The following is a 12999-nucleotide window of genomic DNA, read 5'->3' as shown; positions in this document are numbered from 1 at the left end:
CTCGCGCGACGCGGGCAGCACTGGAGACATCTTCCAACTGAACCATAGCTAAGGTTTATCCAAAAAAGTCGCTAGGTTTGTCAGTTTGTATGTTCTATGTAAAAAAAGCCGCTAAAAGGGTCTGAAAGTTGCTAAATATAGTGCTAAAGTCACGCTCGTGTGTGAGACGCGGGAGCTGGTGGCGGCGCGCGGTGGATATTGTGGATGAGTTCTTCTGTGTCATCATCACGTTCTACTAGTTCTACAGCTTCAGAACTTTCACGCTTAGTAACACATACAGCTGCGTTCTTGCCACAATGCAATAGTGAAAAGAAACCCCTCTCAAACATGTCGCGTTCCGAACGTTATTTAAATGACACCGGTATTGCGGTATTTTAAAAATTCATATCATAAGAAAAATAAACACCGGTATTCGGTATGAACCGGTATACCGCCCAGCACTACTACAAATATACCCCAGCGACTTAAGACTGGTTTTGTGGTCCAGGGTCACATTTGATACGTGATAGTACGATATAGGTGAATATGGAGCTCATACACAAAAAGGAACAAAACACTTTTATTGAAGTATAATAGCAGTTTTATTCAGAGGCCCAAAATGAGAAAAAAAATATGCAATTTGGTTCAGTTGCTGGTGTTTATATAATAGTAAGCCAAATACTAAAATGAAGTTAAATATAAAAGTAAGATGAAATTCTTGTAATGTAAATCAATGAGATCTTTAAAACATTATAACAGACTACTCACATAAAATGCAAATGAATATTAGCTGCCACTCCATGTCTCACGAATAATACAGTATGTCTTAGTAAGATTAAAAATCGAAATTCTTAGTTTGATCAAATCTCTGTAGTTTTTACTGTGGGAGAAAAACATATAATGCAATGCAATACAATGATTGACAGATAAACAAACAAATCTTCCTTAAAAGCCTGATGTATAATGTTTTGCCATGTTTCCAGTGTTCTATTAAAATATTTTATCATCATTAAGTATTTCACAGCAAAAAGACATATGCACCATGACCCAAAGGTTGACATTTTTAGAATTATACTAAAAGGCCTTTTACTTGCTAAAAAGTGTAAACTATCAATCAGAGGACAGAAAGCATGTAGTAGATTGAGTACAACAGCTTGTACAACATTGTAATTTGGTCAAACTTTGGTTTATTTTCAGGTTACAAAAACACAAAAAAACGATTTTTACTGTTGTGCTCAGACGTTTGAAGCCCATTGTATATGACATTGAGAAGTGTCTGTCTGCTCACTTACATCATCTAAACCCCTCTCTTGTGTCTGGCTTATGAAATGCTTAAGCTCTGTAGGGTGGAGATTATACAGTATATCCTGCTTTACCACAACTTTCTTCTCTTGCAGAGGAGGATCTCGTCAGACAGCCTCAGGAAATGGTGAAGGAAGAACAGCCCTCGTCTCTCTCTGTGTGGTGAGTTCAAGAAGTATTACCTGTATATTTCTAGTTTTTGCTCTTTTAAATAATTAAAATCTAATTTGTATTAGGTCTTTAATTAATCAGTATTTACTTTCATGTTTACTATCATGAACTTTAAGTGTTTGTGAAACTGACTTTTTCCGCTATAACAGAATACAAGAAACTAAGGGGTTACATTTGTGTTTGTGTTTTGCAGATGGTCTAATGGCAGACCAAAGAATGGACATCTCCTCCACGATGAATGAGTTCATGTCTCCCAGTTCCACTGATCTGATCAGCAGCTCCATGGGTACGCCGGGCATGGATTACACCCGCAAGAGGAAGGGCAGCATCACCGACTATCAGTAAGTCCTGTTCATCATCATTCACATTTGTAATGGACATAATGAACCTCAAGCAGGATTCATGATGAGGTTCATGGCCCATTGTCTGGAATTACACTACCTTTCACAAGTTTGGGGGCTCAGTAAGGTTTTTTTTTTTTTTTTTTTAATTTAAATTTATTTAAAAGAGATTTATAAAGACATTTATAGTGTTACACAAGATTTCTATTAAAAATGCTTCTTTTAACTTGAAAAATCCTGAAAAAAAATAGCGTATTTTCCACAAAAATATTAAGCAATGTTTTAACATCATTGATAATAATGAGACATGTTTAATTAAAAACCGAATTTTCATGTGTGACCCTGGACCACAAAACCAGTCTTAAGTGTACATTTTTCGAAATTGAGATTTATACATTGTCTGAAAGCTGAATAAATAAGCTTTCCATTCATGTGTGGGTTGTTAGGTTCAGACAATATTTGGCCGAGATACAACTATTTGAAAATCTGGAATCTGAGGGTGCAAAAAAATCTAAATATTGAGAAAATCACCTTTAAAATAGTCCAAATGAATTCTTAGCAATGCATATCACTAATCAAAAATGACGTTTTGATGTATTTACAGTAGGAAATTTACAAAATATCTTCATGAAATATGATGTTTACTTAATATACTAATGCTTTTTGGCATAAAAGAAAAATCTATAATTTTGACCCATACAGTGTATTTTTGGCTATTGCTACAAATATACCCCAGTGACTTAAGACTGGTTTTGTGGTCCAGGGTCACATATTAGAATGATTTCTGAAGGATCATGTGACACTGAAGACTGGAGTAATGGCTGCTGAAAATTCAGCTTTGCTAAAAATAAATAAATTTTAAATAAATATTAAAATAAAAAACAGTTATTTTAAATTGCAATAACATTTTACAATATTACTGTAAATTGTATTTTTGATAAATAAAATGCAGCTTTGCTGAGCAGAAGAGACTTCTTGTAAAATTGTTAAAAAATCTTACAGACCCCAGATGTTTGAATGCTAGTGTATATTGTACAAAATATGTGAGTGGTACGAAGCATTGAGCAGACTTGCATCATTTTGTCTGTAGCAAGTTTTTTTTTTTTTTTTTGAAAGTTAGAACATCTGTGTTCTCTGGGATCACTCTGACATCACTCCAAAACAAACACACTAATTACAGAATGCTTTGGATGGGGAGGAAACTTCTCTCCACTCACATTTCCTGTTTTGTACTTATATCTGTCACAGAAGTTCATTGCTGATCAGCTATAAACCATAGACATTTACTATACGTTAAAGTGAGTTTGCATATTTTCTAAGTCATTTACTTATCATCAGGAAGCCTGTATGGCGTTGTTTCTTCTGTGGAACATAAAAGAAGACATTTTGAAGAATGCTGGTAACCAAACAGTTTCGTTTCCTATTGACTTCCATCAAATAGACTAAAAATGCAATGGAATCAATGGGAACCAAAACCCACATTCTTCAAAATATTTATGTTCCACAGAAGAGAAAACTTAAAGGTGAGTAAATTATGACATAATTGTAATTTTTGGGTGGACTGTCCCTTTAATATGAGATGACCTGAAATTAAATTTGTCAATATCTTTATTTTCACAGAATTGATGGATTTTCTTTTGAGTAAGTATCAAAACATTTAAATTACTTTCACTTTACAATACTCCAGTGTAAAAATCTTCTAAAACTAATATTCCATAAAACTAATATTCCATTTCTTTTACAAAAAAATAAAATAAAAAATCTATAACCATGGCATACCATGGTGCATGAACAGTATAAAATCTGTCATCACTAAAACATCACTAAATCACTAAACTGTACTGAGACAAGTGTCTCTTTGTTTGAGGACAGGCACGTTATTCATCTGATTTAAAAAATAAATAAATAAACATATGAACTCACCCCTTGTTTTTGAGAAAAATACCAATTTTATCCTCTTAGATCTGAGGCTTCATGGATGAGATTCCTCATCCCAAGCTCACAGCTCACACAGTCCACTGAGAGTGAATGGTCAGTGAGTATGGATGAAGTCTTGCAAAATGGTCAAACTGTCCAGTCTGTTCTTGTTTTAACACAAATGTAACCCAGCACCTTTGATATCCAAATATGATATACTCACTCCATGCAAAAAGATGGAGCGCAAAGTGGTTCAAGGGCAAATATTGTTCACAAATATTTGCAGGAGATACTTTGGTGAATCAGGTGCTAAAACTATGCAAACAGCTTGTGCAAATACACACTATCTGCACAATTTAGTCACGGTTCATTCTGGGTTAATTCACCCTTTTTAATAGATTATAACTCATTGTGTCTGAATATCGTCCATAATAGCAGGTATTGTGTTATATGTAGCTTAGTTTTGTGGTTCATTTTTAACAATAAATTGTAATGCAGGGTTTCCAAGGGTTTGTAAATTATTGGCACGATCTTATGAAAAGTATCAAATTAGTTATTTTAATTGTTTGCAAACAAGAACAATTGAAGTTCACATTATATTATCCATCAAGTAAATATTTTTGGTCATGGGGCAGACGAAAAAGTCTGCTCTAACAGAAAACAGAGATATAAGAGTTATTTAACCAACAGGGAGGAAAAAATCTGTGGTAGATGTTATCAGTGGCAAGCCCTCAGGTAAACAACGTGTACAACTTCTTTTATTCTGGTCAGTTATGAAACAAGCCATTATGAAAGAGGCAAACTGGAGCTGATGGTGCGTGCAATGGGAGTTACATCATATCAAGTCATAGTATACTTGTAACTGGTACCATATTGTGAGATCCTTATCCTGTAATGACATTTAATGAGGAGAAATGAATGAGATGTGCTCTTAACCTAAACATTAATGGACTATAATGAAAATTAAGGAAGAGAAAAAAAAAAAAAATGTTTTAAAGAGTATTTTTCGTCTGGGTTTGAGAAATCATTTTTCCTTTTACCTGCAAATCACCCTAGTAAAAAAGTAATATATTTAAAAATATATTTACATTTATTTCATTTTTTCAAATCTAGTTCAAATTACCATATTTACTGACATATCACTTGAGACTTACTGATATACAATTTATAATTCATCTTTATTTGGAGTACTACTTGTGCACAATGCACATTTCTTATTATCAAGCCCAAAATGTGTTTTAATGTCACTATTGATGAGGATTGTACGATCTGAATAATTTAGGTCTTTAAATGCAAAATATTTAAAGTGCATCTAAAGTATACTTGCAATAGTTCCACTATAGCACAATCAGATATCCTTCAGTATATCTTTAGTTGAACTTCAGCACTACTTCTATAAGTAAGTACAAAATTAGTTGTTCCAATTTAGCAGACTTTAAGTATGCCAGGTTAGTATACTAAAAGAACAATTGCAGGGTATTTACATAAATATGTAAATGCTAATAATATGTAATATTGCTTCTATTGTCCTCATTTGTAAGTCGCTTTGGATAAAAGCGTCTGCTAAATGACTAAATGTAAATGTAAAATGTAAATGTATTTGTAGTATATACTTAGCATGAAATAAATGTATTTCAAATACATTTTAGTATATTTATTTTTCACTTGTGCAGGGTATCTTCCCATTCAAATTGCTTTATGTAGGTTGATTTGTGAACTATTTAAGCTAATGTATTGTTACTGTTCATTTTTAAGGGACAGTATGGACATAGACAAGGACAGTCAGCATGGAAGGTAATTTGGTTTATCTATCATAAATGCACAGCATAAATGACCACTGAAAATGTTTCTTTTTTTTTTTGTTGCATTTTTCAGACTTTTTTTAAATCCAGTTTGTAGTTTGTGTGCTATGTAGTTCGTGGCCTTTTGCTTTAAGGAGAATTGTATACATTTCTTATTCATTTTGATGTTTCTGCGTTTGCAGTTTTTCAAAGTTTTTAAACCTTGTTCATTTTAGATTTTGAATCCCAGATTTTCAGCATATATGTAAGGGATTAATAATATGATTATTACACCTGTAACTGTATGTGTTTATTTTGGCTTTGATGTTTATACTTAGCCTTCATGATTTATTATTTCTCAGATGTTAAACTCATTTTTCTTTCAACAGGGTCGATCAGCAGATTAAGAATGCAAGGTGCTGTAATCCATTTTTTTAGATCATATGCTGTTGTAGATCCTACACCTTTTCTTCCAATTGTAACATTGTCTTGGACTCTTGGTTGTCAACAGGGAGGCTCACAGTCAGATAGAGAAGAGACGCAGAGACAAGATGAACAGCTTTATTGATGAGCTGGCTTCATTAGTGCCTACCTGCAATGCCATGTCTCGCAAGCTGGACAAACTCACGGTGCTGCGCATGGCGGTCCAGCATATGAAAACACTTCGAGGTGAAATTCAGCTGGCTTTTTAAATGCAATCTTTATATGTCATTTTGTATTTTAAGTGATTTTATATTTGAGTACTATTACACATAAAAATTACCAAAATTATGACATGTACTTTGCAGTTATATTTTATTCACAAACATTGTATTATCAATAATGGCTTCAAAACAGACTAATTGATCAATCCGTGCTTTCCTTTTGAAAAGATTAAATAAGCATATGTCTTAAGTGAATATTTGGAATAGATCATTATATTTATGCAAAGTTGTTTTGCAATCTAAAATTATTTTATTACATGATGTAAAATATTATATCTGATATTATTGATTTTTAAAATATTCGTAATGAATATTATGGTTTTATTGAAGTACTGTAGTCCAGTGAATATGTAGTTCCATTGTGCAAAAATTTATAAAACAAATATCATTTCAAAAACATAATATAATTTACAAAAAATAATCAGTATTGGTTGGTCAATCTTTTAAGGGGCCATGACGATGGTAAAACATATTTCTATGCTTTTGCATTTGCTTGCAATTGTTTTGCATTTCCCTTTTTTCCATTTTTGTTTTTTGTTTTTGTTTTTTGTTTTTTTGAGCAAGTGTAAAACTTGTGATGGAAATCATATGAATAGAGTGGTAATAACTATATTTTAATACTTTTGTAAGCGAATGTAAAGTTCCCCACGAGCGCAAAAGTTTTGCAAGATAAAGAAAAGTTTCTCGGGGGAACGCAAACATTTTGTAAGTTAAAGCCAAAGCAAATAATATAATTTTTCCACCCATCATTTTTTTTCCATCACCATGACTCAGTTAATTCATGTACTTCAAATTATGTTTTGACTATTTGACTAGTTGGTGTACAAATACTCAAAACAAAAATACTTGTATGCTTATTTTTTATAGTATATTTTATGTTTATGTTATTTTATACTGTCTTTTTAAGGTGCTGCAAACCCTTATACTGAAGCTAACTACAAGCCAGCCTTTTTATCAGACGATGAGCTGAAGCACTTAATATTAAGGGTAGGTGAGCTAAAGAAAAGTCCTTTTTATGCTATTCTGAGTGACAAACCCTGGCTGTGACTCACTGCTGATTCACTTTGCGTCTCAGGCTTCTGACGGTTTTCTGTTTGTTGTGGGCTGTGATCGGGGAAAGATCCTATTTGTGTCAGAGTCTGTCTACAAAATTTTAAATTACAGTCAGGTAAGGCCTTCTAATGCTACTCTGATTCACCACTCAGCGTGTACGAATCATCAGACTGTGAAGTGACTCACTCTTGCTTTTTCCATCTGACAGAATGACCTGATTGGCCAGAGTTTGTTTGATTATTTGCATCCTAAAGACATTGCAAAAGTCAAAGAGCAGCTCTCGTCATCTGACACAGCCCCACGCGAAAGACTCATCGATGCTAAGAGTAAGTTAGCACCTGCTAAAAAATACACCATTATGCAGACAAGCCTTAACCTTTGGCATTATACAAATTTCCAACTTTGTAAGTGGTTACAGAGGAAAAACTGGGCATCATAAACTAAACGACTAAAGATCACACACTACCAGACTTGCAAGTCGTTCCAAACACAACAAACTCACACAGAAACATTGACAAAGAAAAACAATTTGTGCTCTAAAATCAGCTCAAAATATCAAATATGTTTGATATCCTCTGGCTGGAGGGAATCAGAGTCTGATTCATCATACACTACACAATTTTATGTGAAATCTTTCAACTCCGATTGTCTAAAATCTGCAGACTGGCTCTGGCTTTAGCAATTAGCATCAACTAGTCCAGACTTCAAATTGGGACAAATCTTGGGGCAAAAAGTAGCCTTTAATCTCATTTAATCTCATACATTTTACTATGTTTTGAGTTTATCTGAAAGTTCATTGTTATTTTCTCAGCTGGGCTGCCAGTCAGGACGGACATCGCCCCTTGCCCCTCCAGACTGTGCTCAGGGGCCCGTCGCTCCTTCTTCTGCAGAATGAAGTGCAACAGGCCCCTTGTCAAAATGGAGGACAAAGATTTTCCCTCAACTTGCTCCAAAAAGAAAGGTAAATCAGTTCTTTCTTTTACTTTGCGTATCGTTAAATATAAAAGAAAAAAACAAAGTCTTATCGTCATAACTATTGCTTTCTATTGCACCCTGCAGCCGATCGCAAGAGCTTCTGTACAATCCACAGCACTGGCTATCTGAAGAGCTGGCCGCCCATAAAGATGGGCTTAGATGAAGACAATGAGCCTGATAACGAAGGCTGTAATCTCAGCTGCTTAGTGGCCATTGGCCGATTACATCCTCATATTGTCACACAACCCATGAACGGAGACATCCGGGTGAAGCCCACAGAGTATGTCTCACGCCATGCCATTGATGGGAAGTTTGTCTTTGTGGACCAAAGGTAAGTAGTGACCACTGGGTGCCCTGAAATGCAGTTGCAGTTTGAAGGTGCGGTCACATTTACAATTACTCAAGCAAAATCCAGGCTACGTCAGTGGGAATCAACAGAATTTTGCCTGATAGACTTCTAATGGTGAAAAAATTCCCTCGCATTGGGTTCAAGTTTGGTGAACTTTGTGACACACATTCACAGTGACAACCAATAGCAAGCCTCTTGGTTCAGAAGTGACCTCTGTGTGGGTAGAAATTCATAGTTTAACAAGCAAAACTAAAGATCCACAGTGGATGAGGCACTCATTCTGAAAGTGTTTACTCACCACACATTAAAATTATAACATTTTCCATTAAGAGGTGGTTTGGAAAGCAGTTATTTTTGGTTGGTTCGTTTGCTAGCCGGCAATAATGGTAATGGAAAATGTGACCACACCTTAACTTGGTTAAAAAACCTTAAACAATGCCAGTGCACTATAACATGCACCATGCTTGTATAATATGATATAATTTTCCAGACTCAAAATTACATTAGTGTAATTGTAAGCAAACTGTTGAGTAAAATTGATAATTGGTTGGGATGTTTGCTTTGTCTACCGATGGATAAACTGATTTGGGATCAAATGCTTGGTATCCATGCTGACCTTATGACCAATTTTGATGTTAGCGTGACAGCTTATTTGGTTTCGTGAGCACAATGCAGGTCAATATCCAAATATAGCCATGGATAAATGGTGCAGATGGACATAAGGTCACGGCCTGGCTAAAGGCGGAAATATAGGGCACACAAAGTACCTAAAAATACACTGTGACAAAGGCTCTGTTTCACTTATATATGTCAGCTGCATCTGTGGAGACTTCATTTTTGTGTATGTGGTCTTAAAGTTGCAATGAAACAGAAGTAGTGACAGATCTTCCGTATTGTGATGTACTTTTAAAGGGGTCATATGACGATGCTAAAAATAACATTATTTTGTGTATTTGGTGTAATGCAATGTGTTTATCCGGTATAAGGTTAAAAAAAAACACATTATTTTCCACACACCGTACATTATTATTGCTCCTCTCTGCCCTGCCTTTCTGAAACGCTTATCGTTCTGAAAAGCACGGTGTGCTCTGATTGGCCAGCTATCCAGTGCGTTGTGATTGGCCGGATACCTCAAGCGTGTGAAGTAAATGTTAAGCTCCTTACCGTATTTGGAAACACACAGCGTCTCCACAACATGGCGGCGGCAATAATACTACAACGAGAATAAAAGTTACGCCTTCTTTCTTTGCGTAAACATTTGGGCGGTGGAGATGTGGATGAGTCTTAACTTCTATAAAGAATATCTCTTTAGGTTTGAGGCTTTAGTCTTTGCAACTTTACGGATGTTATATGCACAAACAGCTTGTAACACTCCAAAGACAAAGGAAAACTTGAAATCGCATCATATGACCCATTTAAACATACTGTTTTTGCTTATTCAAAAAGAAGGAATGTTGGACGGGGACTTTCTATCCATCGGTTGAGAACTGTTGCACTCAAAAGTAGAGGCAGATCTTAATGTGATCTTGCAGTAGCTGTAATTTTCTCAGTAACTGCAATGGATTACAGTTCCATTTATTTTGTAATTAAATTATGTAAAGTCGTTACATGTAACTAGTTACTTCCCAACACTGTATGTACAGTCATGGCCAAAAATATCGGCACCCTTGCAATTCTGTCAGAAAATGCAACCCTTCTCTCAGAAAATTGTTGCAGTTGCAAATGTTTTGTACTCACGTGTTTATTTATTTTTTTGTTTTCATTGGAACAACACAAAAAAACAGAGAAGAAAAGTCGAATCTGATACAATTCCACACAGAACCCAAAAAATGCACTGGACAAAATTATTGGCAGATAATTATTGACAGATCTGGACTCATTGCTCTTCTTTTGCAAACTGCTCCAGCTCATTCAGATTTGAAGGATACCTTCTCCCAACTGCTGTTTTGAGATCTCTCCACAGGTGTTCTATGGGACTCAGATCTGGACTCATTGCTGGCCATTTCAGAACTCTCCAGCGCTTTGTTTGTAACCATTTCTGAGTGCTTTTTGAAGTATGTGGTCATTGTCCTGCTGGAAGACCCATGACCTCTGGTGGAGACGCAGCTTTCTGACACTGGCCACTACATTGTGCCCCAAAATTCTTTGGTAATCATCAGATTTCATGATACCGTTCAGACAGTCGAGGCATCCAGTGCCAGAAGCAGCAAAGCAGCCCCAAAACATCTTTGAACCTCCACCATGTTTGACTGTAGGGACTGTGTTCTTTTCTTTGAAGGCCTCATTTCTTTTTCTGTAAACAGTGCCATGATGTCCTTTACCAAAAAGTTCTAAGATTGTCCATATTTTTCCACATTTTTTTCTCTCAAATCCACAGACAACTCTTTACACTTCTTTCTTTTCTCCATGCTCAGTGTGAAACACAACACAAAGGTCGAGTCAACTTTTCTCCATTTTAACTGGTTGCAAGTGTGATTACTATTTTGTCCACACCTCTTACTTGCCACAGGTGTGTCTAAATACAAATTACAGGAGCATCACATGCTTGAAAAGCAATTCACTTTCACTTCACTTTCATTTTTAAATTATTTCTTACAATTTTGACAAGGTGCCAATAATTTTGTCCAGTCCATTTTTGAGTTCTGCGTGAAATTTTATCAAGTTTGACTTTTCTTCTCTGTTTTTTGTGTTGTTGCAGTGCAAACAAAATCAATAAGCACATGAATACCAAAACATTTGCTATTGGAACAATTTTCTGAGAGAAGTGTTGCATTTTCTGACAGAATTGCAAGGGTGCCGATATTTTTGGCCATGACTGTATATGCCTCTTTTCATTTTAGGGCCACGGCCATTCTTGCTTATCTACCTCAAGAGATGCTGGGCACGTCGTTCTATGAGTATTTCCATCAGGATGACATTGGACATCTTGCTGAATGCCATAGACAAGGTAACATTAGAGCAATGCTCTCCATACAGTGTAGCACAACCAGATTTCTGTGGCTGACCTCGCAATCTGTATGTCTCTGTTTGCAGTGCTGCAGATGAGAGAGAAGATCAACACTAACTGTTACAAGTTCAAGATTAAAGATGGCTCTTTTATAACTTTAAAAAGTCGCTGGTTCAGTTTCATGAACCCTTGGACCAAAGAAGTAGAATACATTGTTTCAACTAATACAGTCGTCTCGTGAGTGCACACAATCTCTAATGATAAAATACGTTGTCATAATGCTCTGATGGTTTGGTTTAGTAACTTGAATGGCTGTGTTTTCAGAGGCAGTTCTCTTGATGTAGCAGAGCCTGGTTATCCTCAGCTCACTGCCTCCCCCCAGAGCATGGACAGCGTCCTTACAGCTGGTGACGGTAGGAAAATCTCATTTACTCTCCACATCCTAACACAACAAATAAACTAGTGACTGTTAAAGCGTGTCCTAACCAGATATTACGTTACCTGCGACAAGTCATTTTTCAGTTCATCACAGCCAATCAGAAAATATGTGAAAATAGAAATGTTAAATAGAATTTCACTATTTGGGGTTACCCAGATAATAAAAGACCAACAAAAAGAATGTTTAAAAAAAAAAAAAAAAAATTAAACATAATTAAAATAATAGTATAATTAAATAATAATTATATTTAATTAAATATAATAATTATATGTAATTATTTAATAAATAAATAAATTAGTGCTGTCAAACGATTAATCACGATTAATCGTATCCAAAATGAACGTTTTTGTTTACATAATATATGTGTGTACTGTGTATATTTATTATGTATATATAAATACTCTCACACACACACACACACACACACACATGCATGTATATATTTTGAAAATATTTACATGTATTTACATGCATGAATGTATATACATATAATTTATATTATTTATAAATATATTTATTATATAAACATAACATATTTTTCTTAAATATATACATGCATGTGTGTGTATTTATATATACTGTACATAATAAATAAACACAGTACACACACACACATATAAAACTTTTATTTTGAATGCGATTGATCATGATTAAACATTTGAGAGCACTAAATTAAATGCATAATTAAAATGATATCAAGCAGAAAGAAATTGCCTATCGGGTTTTCTTTATTTTTATGAAGTACATATTTCCTCTAAATTCTGTATATAACTAATTGTTAATTATTTAAAAAATAAATAAATAAATACAGCATACAATGATGAAATTAATGTTTTCATCATACATTTGAGTCTTTGATTTACTGATTCAACAAATACTACTTTCATGTAGTGCTGGGCGGTATACCGGTTCATACCGAATACCGGTGTTTAATTTTCTTATGATATGAATTTTTAAAATACCGCAATACCGGTGTCATTTAAATAACGCTCAGAACGCGACACTATTTGATAGGGGTCTCTTTTCACTATTGCATTGTGG

General features: G+C 34.8%; 1 protein-coding gene across 6 annotated transcripts in view; it reads left to right on the top strand.

Annotated features, from left to right (window-relative positions):
* The window catches only part of bmal1b (basic helix-loop-helix ARNT like 1b), a 33220-nt gene that overhangs the window by 12331 nt on the left and 7890 nt on the right, over positions 1-12999 (top strand). For 4 of the 6 annotated variants that reach the window (XM_058781470.1, XM_058781469.1, XM_058781471.1 and 1 more), the window contains 15 exons: positions 1377-1443; positions 1646-1793; positions 3414-3434; positions 3756-3824; positions 5466-5504; positions 5881-5907; positions 6003-6160; positions 7103-7182; positions 7271-7363; positions 7457-7574; positions 8060-8209; positions 8308-8554; positions 11413-11519; positions 11606-11756; positions 11844-11932. In XM_058781470.1, coding sequence (XP_058637453.1) covers positions 1654-1793; positions 3414-3434; positions 3756-3824; positions 5466-5504; positions 5881-5907; positions 6003-6160; positions 7103-7182; positions 7271-7363; positions 7457-7574; positions 8060-8209; positions 8308-8554; positions 11413-11519; positions 11606-11756; positions 11844-11932 — 1489 coding nt within the window. In that variant the 5' untranslated portion in view covers positions 1377-1443; positions 1646-1653. The remainder of the gene's footprint in view (positions 1-1376; positions 1444-1645; positions 1794-3413; positions 3435-3755; positions 3825-5465; positions 5505-5880; positions 5908-6002; positions 6161-7102; positions 7183-7270; positions 7364-7456; positions 7575-8059; positions 8210-8307; positions 8555-11412; positions 11520-11605; positions 11757-11843; positions 11933-12999) is intronic. The other 2 variants (XM_058781472.1, XM_058781474.1) reach the window with 2 other exon arrangements.

Source organism: Onychostoma macrolepis, chromosome 07 (assembly GCF_012432095.1).
Source record: "Onychostoma macrolepis isolate SWU-2019 chromosome 07, ASM1243209v1, whole genome shotgun sequence".
NCBI classification, from domain to species: Eukaryota; Metazoa; Chordata; class Actinopteri; order Cypriniformes; family Cyprinidae; genus Onychostoma; species Onychostoma macrolepis.
This window is presented reverse-complemented; position numbering and strand designations above follow the sequence as displayed.